Here is a 22,139-nt window from a genome sequence, read left to right as displayed (position 1 = left end):
AAACCTTTTGGACCAAGTTTGAGGTGAGCTGATAAAATTAAAGTTGTACACCAGAAAAAGGTGGGAATATGTGAGGCCAGGGCTGCAGGAGCCCCAGGAGCAGAGGACCCACCCAAATCTCCTTTGGGAGCCCAGCTGGTCACAAACATGAGCAGGAAGTTCATTACCCACACTAATTAACAAATGATGATGATGATATTTGCCTCTAAACGAGCATTTCCCCCTGCTCTGGCATCTCCTGCCCTGCCTGCAGCAGCAGGAACAGATTCCCTGTTCTAGAAGCAGCAAGAACTCCAAAAACCAGCAAGAAATTCAAAAACCAGCAAAAAATTTAAAAACCACCAAGAACTCCAACAGCAAAAGGGTAGAAAAGGACAAAAAGGGGAGGAAAATCTTCTTCCCCAGCTCTCCTGTCTCAGGATCTCACAGCAGATTTGATGCAGGTTTATCAAGGAAGATAAAAAAGATAAAAAAGAATTTTCTTCCCTCTTCCAAAGCCTGAGCTGAGCCTGGTGTGGGGGGCAGAATCTGCCAAAAACATTCTTGGCACAAAGGGGCACCTGCTGCCTTCTGCCACCTCTTGAATTTAAAAAAAAGATAAAATATAAAATTTGAGGGGAGCTCTTCCTTCCCTTCAAAATCTCTTTTCATTAGCTAGGAAAGAAAAAAAAAATTAATTTTTAAACAACTTCAGTTTTCTGCAACAACTGCACAGTTTGGAAGTCAAGGGCTGCACTTCCTGCATTTTTTTTTTTTTTTTTTAGGGAAAATAATCACTTGGAAGCCTCTCTTCATTCAGCACCCAAAGAAACCAATTAAAAAAAAAAATTAAGCAGATTCTCCATGTTGTTTTTCCCGAATAAAAGGACACCTTTGGAATAAGAGATGAGAATTACACAACAGATATTGAACATTTTGTCACCTCTGTCCCCTCTCCCTGGTGCCAGCACAAAATAGAACACGTGGTGAAATATCCTCCAGAATTCTGGATTTATGGAGAGGCTCGTGAATAAATTATTCTTAAAAAAGCTTAGCATGGGGCTGGGGTAATAAATAGTCTGTAAAATTATTCCCTTGCACCAAAAAGCAGAGCAGCTCTTACAGGATAAATTGGCTCAGATTTGTACTTTTGAGCATTTTTGTTTTGCTGCCCCAGCAACGATTTTGGGGAAATTTCTGGATTATTCCAAAGGGATTCCCATCAGCGTGGACTTCTAGGAAATAATGAGAATCTGCAACTCTGATTTTTACACCAAAGCTGATCCTGAAATTCAGCTTTAGGTTATTTGGGTGTTAAGTATGAGCCTAACAAACAATTTAGGGGTTAAATCTGATCCATTTTCACAGATTAAAAAAAATCTATTGAAACTGTAACAAGCTCAAGTGAATATTTTGATAAATATTATCTCTAGAGGTCAAGAATTGGTGAAATAATTTTCTCAATACACCACAGGGTTATAAATACTAAATATTCCCATAACCACCACACATTCCACACAGTTCAACATTTCTTTAAAAGATTTGCCAGCTCTTTGCTAACAAACAAAGGGAGCAGAGGAACACAAGGAATTTTGTTTTCTTTTGTTTGTTTAAATATTGCTTCCAATACGTAACAAACAGGAGGTTTGGGCATCATCACCCCCCAGACAAACAGCCACACTTCCACCAAAATTTACTTTACAGGATGATTCAGTGGATAATAATTCTTCACTCAGCTGGAAAACAATACAGCTGGATCCATAGTGCAGCTACTGTTTGTACATTCATTTGTAATGCTCAGGAAAATATATATTTTTATTTTATTAAGTTTTGCTGCAAAACAAAGAAACAAAAATGAAATCCCTTTTTTTTTTTTTTTTTTATATACTTCTCCTCCCCCTCGTATCTTAATTATTACTATTTATTTTCTTTACACTTTGATTGGAGTATTTAACACCTGCCTTTGGCATTATGGATAGAAAGCTCAGGAGTCTCTGAACACACGGCTCTGCCAAAACAAAAAAAATAAAATAAAATAAAATATGGAAGAAGAAGAAGAAGAAGAGTGTCACTTAGAGGTCAGAAATATTTGTTGTAACAGATTTTCTCCAATCAGTGTTCACTACTTTTTCTCTAAGGCACACGCTCTGTCTTTAGGACCTCCTGGCATCCAGGTTTGCTGCTGCTGAGCCCCAAGGGTTCAGGGGGGGCTCTTTGGGGACATCAGCTCCCTGTCCCTGACACGGGGTCCTGGATGCCTCTGGAGCAGCCCAGGGATCTGTTCTGCTGCTCTGCAAGGGTGGTCGCTTCGGTGGGGGTGGTGGATGAGCAGCACGGGGGAGGGAGGGGCTGAACTTTCCCAGAGGGGTCTCCTCCTCTTCCTCCTCCTCTTCCTCCTCCTCCTCCTCCTCCTGGCACATCCCTTCTGGGCTTCCCTGCTTTTTCCAGCGAGCCTCCAGGGAGGGGAAGCACAGGAGGAATGGGGTTGGGCGGGGAGTGAAGCATCCTCAAAGATCGGGATCCTCTCGGGGGGTGAAACAGCCCCAGACAAAGATCAGGATCCTCTCGGGAGGTGAAACAGCCCCAAATGAAGATCAGGATCCTCTCGGAGGGTGAAGCATCCCCAAATGAAGATCAGGATCCTCTCGGAGGGTGAAGCATCCCCAAAGATCAGGATCTTGTCGGGGAGTGAAGCACCCTCAAAGATCGGGATTCTCTCGAGGAGTGAAACATCCTCACACCAAGATGGGGATCCTCTCTTGGTTGAACACCCTCACACGAAGATGGGGATCCTCTTGGGGGGTGAAGCGGTCCCAGATGATGATGGGGATCCTCTCTGAGGTTGAAGATGGGGATCCTCTGTGGGTGCACACCCTCACAAGAAGATGGAGATCCTCTGTGGGGTTGAAGATGGGGATCCTCTCGGGGTGCAGACCCTCACACAAAGATGGGGATCCTCTGTGGGGATGTCACACGAAGATGGGGATCCTCTCTCGGATGGCCTGGCGGCAGATGGGGCACACGGTGAGGGCTGTGCTGCAGTCTGGGCACGAGCCGTGCCCGCACTGGAACACCAGCTTGATCTGGTCGTCGATGCAGATGGGGCAGGTGATCCTCTCCTCCATCTGCCGGTAGCGGCTCTGCAGCTCCTCCATCAGCTTCCTCTGCTCCGTGCACTCCGAGCTGGGGCTGCACTCCACCTCTGTGCTGTCTGTGGGCACAGCTGGGTCAGCCACGGCTCCTGCCCCTCCCCAGCAGCATCCCACTCACACTGCACGCTCTGCACTCAGGTTCAAACCAAAATCCTTCTTTACACACTGCCCTCTGCTTGCTTGCTCAGTGGTTTGTGTGTGTTTGGTTTGGTTTTTTTATTTTTTTTTTTTAATCCTGTCTGAGATTCCTGCCTCGGTGCTTTGGGATATGCTGTTCCCTTCGAGTGAAAATATTCCAAGTTGGTTGTGATGTTCTGCCCTGCTAATGCAGGATCCTTACAGGGCACTGTGCTCTCTCAACCTCCTGGTGACACCTGGGACTCCAATTTCTGGCTAAGAAATCTGTGTGTGTCTTTCATGGTCACACAAGAAGAAACCATCTGAATCACTCTTGTTGATTTTTACATAAATGAAGCTACATAAATAAGAGTAATTTGATTGACTCTGTGAAATGAAAGAATCCCAAATTCTGGATAACTGGAATTTGGGTAAATATTCTCCTGGTTCAGCTCTCACTGTTCATCTTCTGCTCCAGAATCACTGATTAAGCAGCTTTACACTTCACTACAGATGTCCCTTTCCTCAGTATTCTGGAATTAGCTGCACATCAGTGCAAGAAGTGATTTCAAATCCTGTCCTTGGGGACAGGGAGTTTGTCAAAGGCAAGCACTGAAGACGTCCCTGCCAGGGAAATCCTGCTGGTATTTCAGAGACCTTGATGCTCCTCCTCCACTGGCAATTTGCCTGCAAATGTCTTATTTGGAATTCCCATCATTATTTTGCTGCCAGTCTGCAGCAAAGACAAATGCTCCTGTCCACTGTCAGGTCAGAAGTGATATTTTTGGCATGATGGAGTTCCAAAGAGGAGCTCTGGCTCTGCCAGCTGTGCATGTCCAACACCATGGGACTGATTCCTGCTTTTTTTGCCAGGCATCAAGTCACAAGGCTCGAGCCTGACTCCAGAAAAAGCCCAGAATGCTCAGTCATGAGCAGCAGGACATGCAATGAAATCCTCACGTGCCCTGAGAGTGATCTCAGCCCTCACAACCACTCTGGAAAAAGTTTCAGTGGCAACTTGCAGCAATCCCATGGCAAAAGCAAACCCTGCTGCTGCCTTGCTGACATCACAGCTCCTCCTGACACTGGGAAATGTGGGCAGGAGACAAATCTGTCTGAAATTGAGCTCAAGAGCTTTATTGAAATCCTCCAGCTCTGAGATTTCTGGACAGCTGGGTCATGCCAGCCCTGCACAGACACTGATTTCTCAGCCAAGAGAGAAGCAAGGTTTGCACAAGATGTAATTTTCTCTCCCTCATGAATTTTCACTGTTAAACCACCCCGTGTGAAACCAAACTAATGAACTTGGTATTTGTTTTCAATATACAAAATAAGCCAGGCCCAGGTAAAAACTCCCTTAAATGTCCTGTCTATGCAGCTTGAGCTTGGCCTGGGACACCTGAGAAAATCTATTAAAATCTATTTTTTTTTCTCTCTGAATGTGGATAATGCAACAGGCACACACACACACACACAAAGCCAAAACAAACAAACTCTCTTATTTCAATAAAAATCCTCGATGCCCCTCCAAGTAACCCTGTGCAGGACCCTCCCCACAGCCCTGAGCAGCAGGAAGAGCCAGGACATACCTTGTTTCAGCTTTTTGGTTATTGTCACTTGACATTTGATGCACTTCTTCATCCTCCTGGAGCATTCTGCCACAGTGACACAAGGAGAGATGACAATGAAACCCACAACAGACTCGAGAACATCAGATTTGAGCAACCTGAGGCCTCCCTGGGTGATTAAGGGATTGTTCTGCACAGAATGAGGTCACTACCTGCTTTCTGAGCTGTGCCCTGGTGTCTTGTTTAATCTTTCCCAGGTCAGCAGCAAACACAACACCTTTAAATCCTCCCTGCTCTGTGTCCCTGCAGCTGCTGCATGAATCTCTGGCACAGAGCTCTGACCAAACTCCCTGGGGTCACACTGTGCCTTGTGAGATGAACTTGCTGACAAGTCTGAGCAGGCTGCCCTTAAATCAGCTGAAACCCTGAAGAATGAAGAGTTATGAAAGCCAGAGGAGAGGGAAATCCTTCTCAGGAGGTTTCTGGGGGATAAAGCACTGACAGCCAGAAGTGCCTTTCCCTCTGAATTACCCAGGCATCTCTAAGCCCAAGCAAAGCTGCCTGCAGTCCCAAGCAGCAGGTGGGCAGAACATTCTGTGTTTTTCAGAGATAACTTTGGCTGTCTGAGATGCTGAAATCATGCTGGGGTTGCTTCAGGACACAAACAGCACAAAAGCTCAGTGTCTAAGCAGGGCTGGATTTCTGACAGGGCAAAGAGGGAGGCTTGGGTAGGGGAACAGAAAAGAAAAACATGTAAAAAAAAAAGGGGAAAAAAAAAAATCAGTGTGGACTCACCTTCACACACAATACTGTGCTGGCATGGGAAGAAATGGATGAGCAAGGCCAGCTCTGAGCAGACCAGGCACTCTGTGGGCACTGCCACGCTGGAGACACTGAGGTTGGTCATGGTGTTGGGCGTGGTGTGCACACGGCGAAGGCTGCAGGTGATGGTTGAGCTCTCAGAAGAAATCTGCTGTTCCCTGCAAGCAGGAGCCAGCAGGAAATGTGAGCCACGAGCTCCTGCAGCAGTGGTAACACTGAATTATCCCCGGGATAATTCATATCCACACGGAGACACAGCAGCACAGGATCAGGGAGATAAACCTGAGAACCTTCCCTGCCCTGCTGGGACAAGCTCAGCTGGATCCTGAGCAGTTCTGTCCAAAAAGAAAGGACAAGAGCAGGGATCTCTAATATTTACACAAGTTGGAACTGCTCCTTTGGAGGTAACAGTAAGCTAACAGCACAATCATCTGCTGAAAGCAATAATGAGAAATGTCAGCCTGACAGAAATTACATTTTTAAGGAAAAAATCCCTCATTCCAACACACACTGCCCTGCCAGAACTCCTGTGCAAGATCTTCAAGGGACACTTCTCACCTGTTATCTGCAATGGCCAATGGCAGAACTGCTGGCTGGTTCCTCCCTCAGATCAGACAGAACTCTGCTTTCATGTTTGCAAAGCCCAAATGCAAACAAACTCTTCTCAGAGCCCGAGATAAAGGCAGTTTTGACTTGCTCTACTCTCCCCTTGGCGTTTTCTCAGCTATTTCTCTTATCAGCTTCAAAATAAGTGTTTATCTAGCCCTGGAATAAATGCTGTGGGTTTTGGTGCCCACTCTTCTGTTGCACCCTCTTTAAATATCTGTCAATGAGGAGTCAAATGAAAGTAAAACAGAACCCAGGATTACTCTGCAAAGCTGCTCTTGGCTTCAGTGGCCTCAGAGGCTCCTCAGATTGCCAAGAGGCCGAGTTTGCACAGAGCCTCATTAATCTGCTCTTCCCAAGCCTTCCAAAGTCAGCACACACCCTCCAGAACAAACAGGACGTGCTCAGGGTGACATCCAGAGGGTCTCAGAGATTTCCATCCCTCCTGAGACACCAGGGCTGGGGAAAACCCCGGTTTGCAAGGATTTCCTGAGGCTCTTTACCTGAATTTCTGTGAGAAGTCTTTGACGATCTGGACAATCCTTCCATCTGTAATGAGGTCTAAAGGAGACTTTCCTCGATGATTTGCATAATTAATATCTGCTCCTTCTTGTGCTAAGTAGCAGGCAATGGCAGTCCCAACATTCAGCTCCACATTTCCCAGGAAGCCAGAAGCCTGCAGCTAAAAGAGATTGAGAAACACACTCTGTCAACAGAAGCAGCTTCTGCTCCTCTGCTCTGATTTGCATCAAAATCTCAATAAAATCTTGAACCTTCTACTTAAAACTTGGAAGTGCAACTTTTCGAAAGCACACAAAGAGTCTTTTTGCCTTTAAGTAAATAACGGGGTCAAATCTTACATTCCAGGGCCAAGAATGCCTCAAACTGATCCTACCTGGTGATAATCTCTATAAATTAGAGAAATGAGCATTCAGTTCTCCAGGGAGTGAAAAGGAAGAAGCTGAAGGCCCCACAGAGCAGCTGCTGCAGGGGCCCTAAGTGACAGCTATTTAAAGATCTAAATTCTGATGTGCATGATTCCAAATAATTTGAAGTCAAGTCACATATTCCACTGACTTAAACAACCAGAGCATGTCAGTCAGGGCAAGTAAAATTAGATGTGAAGGAATCTACAGCATTTAGAGATGATGTTACTGTAAATAATATTGGGAATGACATGCACAGATCCCTCTTTAGGACTTCCAGGACTTTGGCCCTGCCAAATCCATCATCTCCTGGTGGTTTGGGAAGGAGCAGGGTGGAAGAGCAGTGCACTGGGCTTTTCCAAGCACCAACAGCTAAAAAGAAGGAATGGATGGTTACACTTATTCTGCTAATTTCAAATGAAATACTAATAATTTTCTAAATCTATGCTAGATTTTCCAGTGAATTAAGTTATCCCTGTACCTTTGGCCTATCCTGCAGTGATTTTTAGATCTTTATATCCATGGATAGAGAGCAGCACAGAGAAATCCAGTTCAGGCTTTGTAACAGCTTCTCCCTTCTCCTTCAGGCTGCTCCATCTCCCCTCTCCCCCTGCTGTACATCTGCAGATAACTGGGGTGTCTGTGGTCAGCTCTCCTCATATTTTCCATGCCATCAGACAGAAATGAATTGCTGTGGTTCTGGGGCATGAATTAAACCCAGGAGTCTCTTGGCTCTGGATTCATGACCTTTCCCATGTCAGGAAAGAAGTGCACAATGCTCATAAAAATATCAGAGACAGCTCAGAATTGTTGTCTGACTATGTCAAGCTTCATGCTATAAATTCAGGATCTATTCCTGCTTTCCCACAAGTCAGGCTGGTTTTCATGCTCCCCATCTGGACTGGATGAAGGAACTGAAGGGGAACTCAGAGCTCCCCTGCCTTCCTTCACCCCCTTAGACCCCACAAGCAGCTGATGTTGTAACCCAGAGCATTTTTCTGCTGGAATTCTCACCTTGGAGAGGAGAGCTGCTCCCATCTCCCCCTCCTGCTTCTCCATGGCCTTTCTTCATCCCCTTACAACATCAGCTGCTTGTGGGGTCCAACACAGAGCATTTTCCTGTTGGAAATCTCACCTTGGAAAGGAAGGCTGCTCCCATCTGCCCCTCCTGCTTCTCCACGGCCTTCCTTCACCCCCTTAGACCCCACAAGCAGCTGATGTTGTAACCCAGAGCATTTTCCTGCTGGAATTCTCACCTTGGAGAGGAGAGCCGCTCCCATCTCCCCCTCCCGTTTCTCCATGGCCAGGGCCATGAGCTGCTGGCGCTCCAGGGCGATGTGCATGGCTGTGTCCCCATCCTCATCCTCAGCATTGACATCACTGCCGTGGCTCACCAGCAGCTGCACCATGCCCACGTGGCCCTGGATCACAGCCAGGTGCAGAGGGCTCTGGTTCCGGTTGTTTTTCACGTTGACGTCGCAGCGACCCTGGAAAAGCAGGAATTGCATCACAGGAGGTGTGGCTGCTGGGCTCGGCTGCAGAACTGAGAGTGTGGGGCCTGGGAGCTCCCAAATCCCACTTTATCTTCACTGAATATTCCAGTTCCAACTCGTTTTGTTCTTAGCTGATGCTTTGGGTTTTAGATTTTGTATTTTTCAGAATTTCTGCTGCTTAGTCTGTAAATCTAAAACTTCATATTAGGTGTTAGTAAATTCTCTTCACAGGGTAGTTAAACACAACAATCCCTCCCCAGCCAGAGAATCGAGGACACCCAGTTCTCAAAAAGCAGAAACAATGGCAAGGGAAAGGGGCAAGGCAAGAGGCTGAGATTTCATAACCTGGGGCTGTGGTTGTACAATTGACCCCAATATGTACATGAACCAAAACTTATAAAAGTGTGAAAACTCATGACTGGGATCCATCTTGGATTTGACTTGGGTGTAGCCCCAGCCAGGCTCTTGCACTGCCCAAGGTGGATCCTTTCAATAAATCTCTATTTTATTCCTTTTGCTCTGTCTAGTCTCTGTTCCAGGTCAAGACATCCTTCAGGAAAATCCCCCAGGAATGCCAATCCCCGTTTTTTCAGCCTGGCAAACAATGCCAGCTCTTCAAAGGGACAGGGACATCCCCGTGGGTCCCAGTGTTAACTCAGGAGTGGCTGGAAAATTGTGGGGCTTGGGATTTTCTGGATCTTACCTCTTTGATGAGGATTTCAGCCACTTCCATGTGGTTGTTGAGAGCAGCAAGGTGCAGGGCAGTGAATCCATCTTCCTTTTTGGAATCCACCAGCTGCCGTGCCCTGGCCAGAATCTTCTTTATGGCTCTGCAGAGTTGGACAGGTTTAATAATGAATAATTCTTCTTAATGGAAGAATTCATTTCTGCCTCTCCTGCTCAGGAGTTATCAATGTCCATGTTTCACCAGGTGGTGCTGACACCAGCAATGAAGAGCATTCCCTTAAATCCACAAAATTAATTACAAGAATACAACAAAAGCCCTCAGTTATCATTTAATAAAGTAGGGGAAAGTCACATTGCTTTGAAAATAATGAGCAGATTTATCTTTGGAACAGCTCCAGAGGTTCCTAGTCTTTACTAAGACCTTCTGCTGTCCTTCCATGTGTGAACCCAAACATCTGACACTGTCCAGAAACAGAGAAATTTCCTAGGTGAGAAAGATGGGATGGGGCAAGCAGGCAGGAGTTTCCTGTGAAGGCCTGAAGGAGGTCAACAGCTCTATCCAGCCATACCCAAATCCAAAAAAAGTTTAACCAACGACCCAGAACCACACTTGCCACCTTCTTAGACAGGCAGCACAAATTAACACCTGAAAAAGGCATAAAAATGGAAAAAAAAAAAAAAAGAAAGGACACTTACAGCTTGTTGCCTTTCAGGGCAGAATAGTGGAGCAGGTTGAAGCCTTGACAGTTCTGGACAGTGAAATCTATGTTGGGAACTTCAGTGAGAATCTCAATCACGACTTTGTAGTCCAGAGTGATAGCATAATGCAGGGGGGTGTCTCCCTGGGAATCCTACACATGGAGACCCAAGCAAACACAGGTTACCAACCCCAGAAACTCCAAGGAAACCCCTGTGAGCTGCTGAAACTCCTGACCAGCTTTGAGGGACTGACCCAGCACAGAACAGCCCCAGCAGCACACAAGCAAACCATAAAAACGGGCTGGGTCCAAGTCACCATCACTGCCTGCATTATAAATCTTTAAAATTGTGTTGCTGGGAACAGGAACACACAGGAACAGCAGCTGAGCTCTCCCTGGAAGCCTGAGTCCAGCAGAGAATGCTGATGTGATGAAGGAGAGGCAGACTCAAACCTGGAATTTCAGGGTACTGAAATTCAGAACTATTTCCCAGTGCATTTTCAGAGGACAACTTTTGAATTCTACAAAGCCACAAACGGTGTGAGACATAAAGAAGCACCTCCCCACCTCAGAAAAAAAAAAAAAAACAAACTGAAAAAAACCCCAAAAAATCCTCTGCAAATCCCAAATCCCTGCAGTCCCAAACTTACTGGGAGGTTGACATCACAGTTGAGCTCACAGAGGGCCCTCACCACCTCTGTGAAGCCCTGGCTGACAGCAATGGACAGGGCTGTGCACTTGGCATTGTTCAGCAGGTCTGCACTGGCTCCTTTAGCCAGCAGCACACGGGCAACTTCAGCTTGGTTTCTGGTTTAAAGCAAAGCCAAAAGCAGTTTAGAGTCAATCCAATGCTCACAGTAAATTTTTTCTCTTTGCAAAGCAACAGAAATCAGGTTTTGTATCCTCTCAGCCACACCCCGCTTCTTCTCAGTGGTAAAAAAACTCCACAAAAGCTTCCTGATCTGTGCTCTCTGCTCTAAATCAACAACAATTCCCACTCTTAATGATGAATTCTTCCCTGGTTACTGATGATACAATTCAAAATCTCATCTTGCTCTGGAAAACACACAAACTTAGAGAAACCAACCAAACACAATGATCTCAATCCACTTCATCACCTCCCTCATCCCCTTGAAAAAAAATTCATCACTAAAACCTCCTTATCATTGTTTTTTTTTTCTGATTCTCTCTGAAAATTCCTAGCATGGAAACTGAACTAGCTGTGAAGAATAAGAAATCCTTGTGCTAAGAAATTCTGTGCTAGATAGAAATCCTTCTGGAAAGAAGGATGCTGCTGTAGAAGAAATGCTCAGTGTGGGCTGAAGCTCAAAAGCCACATAAAAACAACATAAAAACCAGAGAGAAACTTCCACCATCCACAGAATGCTTCACACAGAGTGTCCATTTGGATCCAGGACAGGAGTTTTCCATCAGGGATGGCAGGAGGGGAGGTGTCCTGATGCATGGCTGGAGCTGCACTCACTTTGCCACTAAAGCCCTGAGCCAAGGGTGGGTCACACCCCAGGAAAGGATAACCTGAGGTGTGGCCACAGCAATTTCTCTGTGGCCTTTTTGGCTGTCAGCCTGTGCTCTGAGGAGGAGGGGGAGGTCTTCTGGATAAAAGAGGATTTTATTACCCCAGGGAAATTGGGGTCAAAAGACAGAGAATGAGAGTGTGCAACAGCTGAAATATGGGAGGGGTTCAGGGGGAGGGTACAAATCATCAGAAAATTGGAGAAATTCTGGGGAGGGGTAAAGGCAGGGTAAAAGGAAGCTCAGAACTTCTTAATATCTTGCTAGATTTACTTTTCTGCAACTTAGGGAGTTATTCTAGCCAAGCTTTAATACACAGAGCATTGTTCTATTTGTCCTTGCTTTCTACATCTCATACAACTTTTCTGCTGACAAATCTTATGGCTACTGCTTAGCTCTAATTGCAGTTGTGCTGTCTCTGTGGCCTGCTTTTTTGCAGCTTTCCCAAAACCCTCTGATTTTAAGGATTCCCACAAAAACATCGTCCAATGAGGGAGGTAGGGGGGGAAATTGGGTCACGTGGATTAATGAGACATCCAATTTTAGGGACTAAATTCCAAAGGGGAATTCTAAGCAGAGGGTTGGCACAAGGTAGGGAAGTCAGGATAGATTGACAAGGTGGGTGGGAGGGTTAATAATTTGGACCAAACCATTAATTTGGGCAATAAAAGAACAGAAAAACAGAGTCCTACCCAAAGGCTGCATAGTGCAGAGCCGTGTCCCCCTCGTCATCCCTCAGGTCAATGCTGGCATGAGCCTGCAGCAGAGTCTTCACCACCTCCACGTGCCCCTGGTAAGAGGCAATCTGCAGGGCAGTCCTGCCCTGGTTCTTGGCATCCACCTTTGGGAAGGGCAGAGACACAGAAATTCAGGGATGAGCCCAGAGCAGGGTGGGAAGAGCCCAGCAATGCCACAGGGTGACCTTGTCCCAGCACATTTTGGAAGGGGACAGCACTTTTAGACAAGAGGGGAGAAGTGAGAGAACAGAGCTGGGAGCTCTGAAATTGCAGAGCCCTGCTGCCAAATCACTCAGTGCCTTCGAGCACAACACTCCTTAATAGCTCTGCCAACAATTCCCTTCCCCAGAGGAAAATGTGTGAGGAAATCAAATTAGTTTTGCATAAGGCTCTGGAGGTGCCAAGTCCCTGCTGTGCTGTGCTGCTGCAGGTACTTCAGTGGGTGCAGTGGCTGCAGGGAACATCTCAGGGCTCAAATGCTGCAGTGAGGGTTTTGGAGAATTAAAAGGAACTGAAGAACAAGAGGTAAAAAAAAAGGCAAAGCACTTGAAACCAGTGGGAGGAGAAGGAGAGGAGAAGGAGGCACAAAACCTCAGCAGACTGGCAAGGAGAACAAGTTAATAAGCAAGGTTTTTTTTTTTCCTTGCAGCTGATTTTATGTCAGAGCACAGGAGAGGCAACACTTCCCTGGACAGGCTCAGAGTCATGGGCCAGTCCTTTGGGCAAAGAGGAATTGGAGGTCACTGCTGTTCTTCCATTTACAGGAGGCAGACAGTGCTGAAAAACTGGAAAAACCCTGCCAAGCAACTCCAACTTGCTCTAAGTGAGCCTCAAATCCAGCCTGATCTCTCTAGAAGACTCTAACAGAAATAGCTAATTTATTCATATAAATACTAGAGTAGAAATAGAAGTCTAATAAAAATAACTGATCATAGAATGGATTCCTTACTCTTGGGACTTTCCTATCTGGGATCAATTCTGAGAATTGCAGGCATTTGTGTGTCCTTCCCAGAAGCCCCATTAAGCTTATAAATAAAGAAATATAATAAATACCAGACAAATAAGCATTAAATCAGCTTCACAGGGGTTCCTCCAGAGCTGATCCTGGGTCACAGCCCCAACAAAAAAAACCTCTGTTTGTTACCCATGGTTTCCAAGGACACACTACTGAAAGATTTTGGTGGTTCTTTTTTTTTTTTTTTTTTTTTTTCCCCTGTTCCTAGAGGCTGAGCCCCTCCCTGAAGGAGGTTTCAGGAGATGTGATCCTGACACTTTGGCAGTTTCTGCAAGCACAGAAATTGTCCAGCAACGAGTCCAGCCCAGTTCCCTGCTCCAGTCAGACATGAGATAAGACAGTGCACAGATCTGGGCAGCTTTTTCTCCCTCCTGATTCCAAAAATGTGATTTTACAAGGTCCTCTAAGGACAGGCACAGGCAGACACAGCCCCTTGCCTTTCTTTTCCAGCACATCCTCTGATATCTGCTCTGTTTTCCTATAGATAAATCCCTTTCCCCCTCATTCTACAGCTGCAGTGGCCACACAGGAAATCTGGGAAAAGCCAGATTTTAGTTCAAATTTATTTAGAAACTAGAGGTATAAAACATGCACATTTAACTTGTGAATTTAATCCTAAATTGCAGCAAAATAATATTCCAACTGTTAGGAGCTATCACTAAGCCTGACAAATCTATTGTTTTTCTCTCATATCCTTTTCCTGTCAATTTGATGGCAGTATTTTAAAGAGCAGAAAGGAAAAAAAAATCATTTTTTGTCTTCCAAACTTGCCTTGTCTGGGTATTTCTGGAGGAGCTCCCTGACTTTGGCTGCGTTGTTGAGGGCTGCACAAATGACCAGGCACCCTGCATGCTCTGACTCTGTCCTCTGGGACAGCAGCTTCTCCAGGACAGTCACCAAAGTACCTGAAAAAAAGAGATAAAAATGGACCTGTCACCACACATCCCTCACTGTTTGAGGGGACAGAGGTGTCACAGCTCCTCAGCAGTGCAAAGTCAAAAATTTTGCAAGTTCTGCCTCAAGTCTGACTTGAGCAAACAGTTCCAGATCCATCCACATCAGGAAAACAAAAAAAACAAAAAAAAATCCTGGCAAGTCTGTGCTCCCTCCCACATGATCCTGACACCCAGAGGAAATAAAATTTCTGAGCAGATGTGCAAAGCACCAAAAAAAAAAAAAATCCCCCTCCATGCACCACGTGATCCCAAAACTCGATTTCAGGACAGATTTAGGCAGAACCATTGTTGATTTCACAACAGTTCCACGCACAGACCTGGGAATATTTCACAAGGCCTCAAGAATCAATGTCCTTGTACAGGAAACAGGATGGAACACTGAGACACAACAAGGATGAGGCAAATCCTGAACCTAGGGCAGAGCTGCACTTAACAATTCTGAGTTTTAAATTCTGTTATTTTCTGGTCAAGGGCAGCTTTGCTTGCCCAGTAAGGCACAGCTGGGTTTTATTTTGTATTTCCCCATTAATCCCAGCATTTCCCAGTCCTAAATTCTGCATTTCCCCATCAAGCCCTGCACTTCCCAGTCCTAAATTCTGTATCTGCTCTCAAGAGCAGTTTTGCCTTACCCAGTAAGGCACAGCTGGTTTATTCTCTACTTTCTTGTTAATCCCAGCATTTCCAAGCCCTAAACTCCCATGAGTCACAAATTCTGTATTTTCCTGTTAATCCCATCATTTCCCAATCCTAAATTCTGCATTTTCCCATTCATCCCAGCATTCCCAAGCCCTAAATCCTGCATTTTCCTGTTAATTCCCAGCATTCCCACCCCATAAATCCTACATTTTCCTGTTAATAATTCCCAGCATTTCCCAATCCTAAATTCTGCATTTTCCCATTCATCCCAGCATTCCCAAGAAAGAAATCCTGCATTTTCCTGTTAATCCCAGCATTTCCCAACCCATAAATCCTGCATTTTCCTAAAGCCCAGCTCTGCTTGCCCAGTAAAGCACAGCCAGACTTTGGTTCTCCATGCAGAGGAAGAACATCTGGATTTTGGCACCATGCAAAGATCTGGATCCAGGAGCTCCCAGCCCTTGGGGGAGCAGGTTTGTCCCTCACTTTTGGGTTCCTTGGCACTCTCTGTGGTCATCAGGTTGGCCTCCTCCTCCCTCTGGTAGGCTGTCAGGCAGGCAGGGTTGAAGGTCCAGGACTGTCCCCCCACTGACACCCGCAGATCTCCATCCCCATAGACCTTGATCACCTTCCCAATGTGCCCCAGGGTCTGCAAGGAAAGAAAAAAAAAAAAAAAAAAGAGGAATTTTTTTTTTTCCCCTCTCCAAAGCTGCAGTTCCCAGACCCAAAGCCAGGTGGGTTTTTTTGTTTGTTTTTTTTTTTTTTTTCTCATAAAGCTGCAGCTCCTGCTGTGTGAAAAGAAGCACTGGACAAGTGACACACTTGCAGACAGCTCCCACTTCAAGGACAGAGGGTTCTCCCCAGTTTCTTACTGGTTTTGCCATGGAAGGGTTTTCCCAGACACACTGGAAATGGCTGGGGAGGGAGATGCTCATAAGAAATAATCAAGCTGGGACTGGGGACAGTTTCCTCTGAGCTTTAACTGCTCCTGGAGGAACCTGCATCCCACTTTTTAGCCATACTGGGCTGATTTTTCCACTTCTCTGCCTCATCCCAGAGAATGAGGGAGGGCAGAAGAGGATTTTGGTGATGGAAACCAAATCCTTTTTGTCACATTCCCCCTTTGTCCCATTTGGGTGCTGTGGTCACCAAGAGCCACCAGCACCAAGGGCTGGGGCAGGGACTTCCCAGCAGGAATTGTGGGGGGACACAAGCCCAGTGTTGAGTGCTGAGGGCTTGGGGGGGGAGCTCAGGAGGTTACTGGGCTGTCCTGGAACTGGAACTGGTGTGCACTCACAGGTGCCATCTCATCTGTCCACTCCCCATGACCAGGTTGGAACCGCTTCACTGTTTCCATATCATCTATCACCCGGACCACATCACCAACCCAAAAGGTGTTGAGCTACAAGAAAAAGAAAGTCATAAGCTTTTTGGGGAATGAAGCCACAAACACAAACAGAGACAAAAAAATTAATAGTGATCAGCTCACCTCCAACCCCACTCCCAAAATCCCAACAAACAGGACACCCACTGAGTCAAAAAAACAGAACTGCAAAACATAAATGTAACTACCAAGAAAGCTGTAAGCACTGAGCTGCAAAATAAACACCAATTCTCTTTTATACCAAGTGCACATTTAAGCAGGGAAATAATTCAGAACAGGCAGTTTTCTAACTTCTTTTGCTCCAAATGATTTATAATTAATACCAGATGAACATGGAAATTTTCTTGGTCCATCTCCTCACTACACCTGGCTTGGTACAGAAGATTTTAATTCACTCTAATAAGGAAGTTAAATCTGTTTGTTATTTAAAACAGAAAAGGGAATCCAGGGTTTGTCTGTGCTGGTAATTTGCCAGATGCTCCCTCTGCTCACTGAGCTAGGAAGGGAGCAGTGTCAAAACACAATTTTTAGAGCAGACTAATTTTGTGCAAAACAATCTGACACTGCATTTTCCACTGGTATTGGGGAGATTTAAGCATTGTGACCTTGTTGAGAATTTTGTGGTCTTCCAGCAGCTTCTTCTATACCTAATTATCTCTATTCCTAATTACCCACTTCTCAAAGTCCTCAAACCTCAGGGGAAGGCCAGAGCTGTGAGCTTTAGAAATGCAGCCACAAAATCAGAAGAGCTGGATTAAAGACTCAGAAAAAATCAGAGAGAAGAGAGACAAAGATACAAAAAAGAACAACATGGAGACACAAAACAAGGAAGAACAAAACAAAAAATAAAACCAACAAATCAACAAAATAAACAAATCAAAGGGAAATTATGTGAGGAACAAAAAAAAGTTCATCACAAGGGCAAGGCAGCTGCAGAAGGATGAGAGACTGGAAGCTGAAATTAAGAAATGGAGTTTACCTGAAGGACTTAAGTTGATAAAACAGGAGAAATTGTGTTTGGAGGAGCTGGGTGTTCTTTCAGTGCCCTAACCCAGCAGTTTTCCAGCATTTCCCTGCAGAATTCCCAGCACTTACCTTGGTCAGGGCTCCGGGGTGGAAAGTCCAGCGGGTGTCGCTGTTGAATTGGACCCTCACGTCCCCCCTGTCCGTGATCCTGTGCACGGTCCCTGTCTGCCCAATGAACTTGGGAAAATTAAAAAAAAAAAAAAAAAAAATCAAAATCGAGAAGGGAAAGACCCTAAATGAATCGTGTTGTTTAATAGTGGGGAAAGAAGGTGTCCAAGGTGATTAAATCACCCAGTAATTCCCACCCACGGTGCTCCTAAATTTTTATTCTGTGTTTTCCTACTAAACTCAGAACTTCCCAGTCCTAAATTCTGATTTTTCTGTTAATCTCAACATTTCCAAATCTTAAATTCCTCTGAGTCATAAATTTATTTTCCTGTTAATCCCAGCATTTCCAAGTCCTACATTCTGAATTTCCTTTTATTCCCAGCATTTCCCAGTCCTAAATTCTGAATTTCCTTTTATTCCCAGCATTTCCAAGTCCTACATTCTGAATTTCCTGTTAATCTCAACATTTCCAAATCTTAAATTCCTCTGAGTCATAAATTTATTTTCCTATTAATCTCATCATTTCCCAATTCTAAATTCTGCATTTTCCTGTTAATCCCAGCATTTCCAAGTCCTAAATTCTACATTTTCCCATTAAGCCCTGCACTTCCCAGGCCTAAATCCTGTATTTTTCTGTCAAGGGCAGCTTTGCTTGCCCAGTAAGGCACAGCTGGGTTTTATTTTGTATTTCCCTACTAAACTCAGCATTTCTCAGTCCTAAATTCTGCATTTGCCTGTTAATCCCAGCATTTCCCAGTCCTAAATTCTGAATTTCCTTTTATTCCCAGCATTTCCCAGTCCTAAATTCTGAATTTCCTGTTAATCTCAACATTTCCAAATCTTAAATTCCTGTGAGCCATAAATTTATTTTCCTATTAATCCCATCATTTCTCAATTCTAAATTCTGCACTTTACCATTAATCCCAGCATTTCCAAGTCCTAAATTCTGTATTTTCCTGTCAAGGCCTAGCTTTGCTTGCCCAGTAAGGCACAGCTGGGTTTTATTCTCTATTTTCTTGTTAATCCCAGCATTTCCAAGTCCTAAACTCCCATGAGTCATAAATTCTGTATTTTCCTGTTAATCCCATCATTTCCCAATTCTAAATTTTTCATTTTCCCTTTAATCCCAGCATTTCCTATGTTTGCATGAGATGTAAACATTGTTTTTCTACCAAAAGGAGGGGAAAGGGTCCTCTAAAAGAGCAGCACACTGGGGGAAGAGGAGGACAGGAATAAAAAGTGCAGAAATGTTTGAAAATGCAGCACAAATTGTCCTCTTTCCAAATGACTGAGGTGGGCAGGGAATCCAAAGCTGTTCTACATTATAAAATATCAGCAAAGCACAATCTGAGAGGGGAAAAAGGAGCAAGGTACACAAAACAAAATATAATTGTGTGGTGCAGGGTTCTAGATCTGCTGTTCTGAGTTGTTCATGGTTTATAAAGAGGTAAAAAAACGTCAATTTCTGAGGTGACAGGAGGTTCCTGTTTCTCTGTTTAATATCCCTCTTCATTCCCCAACAACAGGAATTCAGGAGCACAGAGTTTTAACAACCAACAACAGACACAGCAACACCCAAAATCTCCAGCTTTGGGGGTGTATTCCTGAGCTGGAATAAAAAAAAAAAACTCAGGGCAGCTTTGTTAAAGCTCATCAGAAGATGCCAAGTCCCTGCTTGCCAGGCTGAAAAAAAAATCAAAAAACAAAAAAAAAGGAGGCTGATGCTTAGTTAAGAGATTTCCACACTGAAACTGAAATGACAGAATTTGCCTTGACATTTTAAAGCCTGATTTCAAAAACTCTGTTGACCTATAGGGGAGGTTGGGCTTGGTAGTTTTGTAGCATTTATTCATGCTGTTTACAGTAATAGGTGCCATTTCTATCTTTATTTCCTCTGCTCTCTGGGGTTTTTTAAAATAACAGGTGATAGCAGACTGATGGCTTTTCAATTTTAAGGTAAGGTTAAGCTCCAAAAATATGATATGGGCTGAGAAATTTTAGCCCTGGCCAAGGACACAGCCCAGTGTTGACAAAACAAATAACTTTAATTATCAGTAATTCACAGCACAAAAGAAGCCAAACAAGGAATGGATCCAGAAAACCAAAGTAAAGATCTCATTTAAAAACAAACAAACCAGTTTTTTTTGTTTGTTTGTTTTTTGGGTTTTTTTTTTTGTTTTTGTTTTTTTTATTTCCAAGACTTTTGCAGGGATCCACAAGGCCATTCTCCACCAGCAGAGCCTAAAAATAACTCTGACTCCAGCGTCCTATCACTCAAAAAAAAAAAAAAAAAAAAAAAAAAAAAAAAAAAAAAAAATCTTATATTTGTGATTCAGTTCGACATTAGGGTCACACAGAGATGTTCTGGTAAATTCCTGAGTGCTGCAGAATGAGGGAGAGGCTGGAATTGCACCCAGGGAGAATGCAGGGACATACCTCAGCCATTTTGGGATTCCAGCCTCCGTGACCCTCCTGCATCTCCCTCAGGATGTCGATGTCCAGCAGGCATTTCACCTTGTCCCCGTGCTGGAAGGGATGTCTGTCTGTGCTCTCCTTCCTCTGCAGCTCAGCTGGTTTCCCTGGGGACAACAAGGACAGCACCCACGGGCATGCACAGGCTGCACTCACACATCACTGCCTTCCTTACAAAGCTTGAAAATCAACATTAATTGAGGCAGGATGGTGCAAACCCCTTTTCATACCCTATAAACTCTATAGGGCAGCAGAGAAATTAGTAGGGCTTAACTCTAAAATATTAATAAAACATAAGCAGCTCTAAAAAGCCACATTTTATCCCAGTGCAGAGCAGGGAATGCCTCTCAGGCCATGGCAGACACCAGGAGCTGTTCTTAGCAATCCACTCACCCACCACTGCTGTTCAGACATGCCCACACAGCACCCAAAATTAGTTGTGCTCTCCACAGGCAGGCACAGAATTCACTCTGAGGAGTTCCTTAGCCTCCCACCCTTCCCATGCAGCCATACCCCTGGAATTAAACTCCTCACCCAACCCTTCCCTCCCCTCCATGCTCTTGCCAAGCTGCTCAGGAAGAGAAAAATCTGAGAAAGACTGAGAAAAGTTTGCCTGAAAAGTTTGATCTGATAAAAGCCCTGATTCTGCTGCTGCAAACCTCTCTGTTTTCCTTCAAAGGAGCCAAAGATTGTCCCTGCACCTCATTAAATAAAAAAAACAACCCCACAACTAAATTACAGCTGGGTAAAAAAAAAAGCTTCAAGTCCAAAAGCACAAGGAGTTTCCATGGATTTAAGAGGAAAGGGGGATTGCAGTGAGTTGCCAGGACAGGTATCACCTTTTCCCATCACTTTTTCTAATTTTTGGCTGTCCCACTCTCCAAAGTCTCCCTTTGCTCACATTCCTCCTCTGAATACACTTTTGGCTCCACCAGGAGAGTGTTTGCTCTCTAAGAGCACAGTGAACAACAGCTTGCCTGAAGAATGGAAAGCTTTGGATTGACAAATGTAACAAAAGTGAGAAAAGTTGGATTTTCTGTAACAGAATGGGAATTTCTTGCATTTCCAGTAGAAGTTGTATTCCTTGGGATACAGCTGTGGGTATCTGATGGTTTTACCACTGAAAGGCCAAACTATTTCATGAACCACTCTGAGATCAAGCAGTATGTTCACACACAAACCAAATCCTCTCAAATGATGCTCATTATGTGGGAACTTTAGAAAATCACAAGGTGGTTTTGTTTCTTCCAGCACCAACGACCTCGCCAATCACAACTACCCAACAAAGACTTCACTCAGCAAAGATTTACCTCCACCCACCTAATTTTGGGAGGTGTTCCTTGTAGTAGAAGCCTCCAGAAGCTTCCACAGTACATTTGAGGTCCACTTTTCCCTTGTGGCCCACCCTGTAGACGTTGGTGGTTCCATCTGCCCAGGTGACGCTGGCGACGCTGCGCCCGGTCTCCACGTCCCAGCCCCGGATATCCACAACACGGCCAGTCTTACCCTCACCCCCTGAAGGCAAAAAAAAAAGGGAAAAATCAGTAAAATTGGATCAGTTAAGAGGGAATCTCTGTGTTAAATTTGCTGAAATTCAATGAGCCATTGGTGAGAATTCCTGGTGTGCAGGAGCGTGGCCTCGTTAGGGAACACACACGTGGTGTCATGGCACCACACTGTGGTAACAAAATAAACTCAGCAGTGCTGCAAAACCCACTCAGGATCTTTAAATGTCTCCCCAACACCATCCATGTGGGAGAACATCAAATAAACTTTGTTTTCTTCGAGCAAGGAGCAACTGGAAGAATGCAGGACGTGTGCAGGTGACCCTGGCTGGGCACTGGGACGTGCTCTGATCCAAGGGACAACATTGAGCCTTGGGAAGGGTTTGCAGATTCCCAACCCTGCAGTCACTCTGCACTTCCCCAAATGGGGACAGCAGCATCTGTCTCACTGAGGAACTTCTGATTGTCTGCAAAATCCTGCAATCAAACAGCTTGAAGGAGCTGAATTCCTCGTTTATGAGCACATCTAAAAAGCACAAGACAAACACTGGGTTTTGGTGGCTGTTCTACTCATGACAGACAAGATGTGGATGGGGGCAGCTCCACCAAAAGCTGAGAGCAGCTGAGGGGTGGATTTAGGGCTCCTCTCACTGCTCCTGCTCAGGGAGCTGCTTTCAGGTCAGCACCTCCGTAAGCAACACGAGTCTCAGACATGTAAA

General features: G+C 44.9%; 1 protein-coding gene across 2 annotated transcripts in view; it reads right to left on the bottom strand.

Moving 5' to 3' along the window:
- Positions 1 to 1,569: 1,569 nt before the first annotated feature.
- MIB2 (MIB E3 ubiquitin protein ligase 2) overlaps positions 1,570 to 22,139 on the bottom strand; it is a 42,824-nt gene continuing 22,254 nt past the window's right edge. The window contains exons 5-19 of one of the 2 annotated variants that reach the window (XM_088178617.1): positions 21,236 to 21,430; positions 19,880 to 20,022; positions 17,405 to 17,512; positions 16,223 to 16,327; positions 15,412 to 15,574; positions 14,105 to 14,238; positions 12,274 to 12,422; positions 10,699 to 10,855; positions 10,047 to 10,201; positions 9,367 to 9,493; positions 8,427 to 8,657; positions 6,748 to 6,926; positions 5,612 to 5,796; positions 4,838 to 4,903; positions 1,570 to 3,190 (exon numbers count right to left, since the gene is read on the bottom strand). In XM_088178617.1, coding sequence (XP_088034743.1) covers positions 2,949 to 3,190; positions 4,838 to 4,903; positions 5,612 to 5,796; positions 6,748 to 6,926; positions 8,427 to 8,657; positions 9,367 to 9,493; positions 10,047 to 10,201; positions 10,699 to 10,855; positions 12,274 to 12,422; positions 14,105 to 14,238; positions 15,412 to 15,574; positions 16,223 to 16,327; positions 17,405 to 17,512; positions 19,880 to 20,022; positions 21,236 to 21,430 — 2,339 coding nt within the window. In that variant the 3' untranslated portion in view covers positions 1,570 to 2,948. The remainder of the gene's footprint in view (positions 3,191 to 4,837; positions 4,904 to 5,611; positions 5,797 to 6,747; positions 6,927 to 8,426; positions 8,658 to 9,366; positions 9,494 to 10,046; positions 10,202 to 10,698; positions 10,856 to 12,273; positions 12,423 to 14,104; positions 14,239 to 15,411; positions 15,575 to 16,222; positions 16,328 to 17,404; positions 17,513 to 19,879; positions 20,023 to 21,235; positions 21,431 to 22,139) is intronic. The other variant, XM_088178618.1, reaches the window with a different exon arrangement.

Source organism: Sturnus vulgaris, chromosome 25, assembly GCF_052056855.1.
Source record: "Sturnus vulgaris isolate bStuVul1 chromosome 25, bStuVul1.hap1, whole genome shotgun sequence".
Lineage (NCBI taxonomy): Eukaryota > Metazoa > Chordata > Aves > Passeriformes > Sturnidae > Sturnus > Sturnus vulgaris.
The sequence above is the reverse complement of the archived record's forward strand: the minus strand, read 5'-3'. Positions and strand labels throughout refer to the sequence as shown.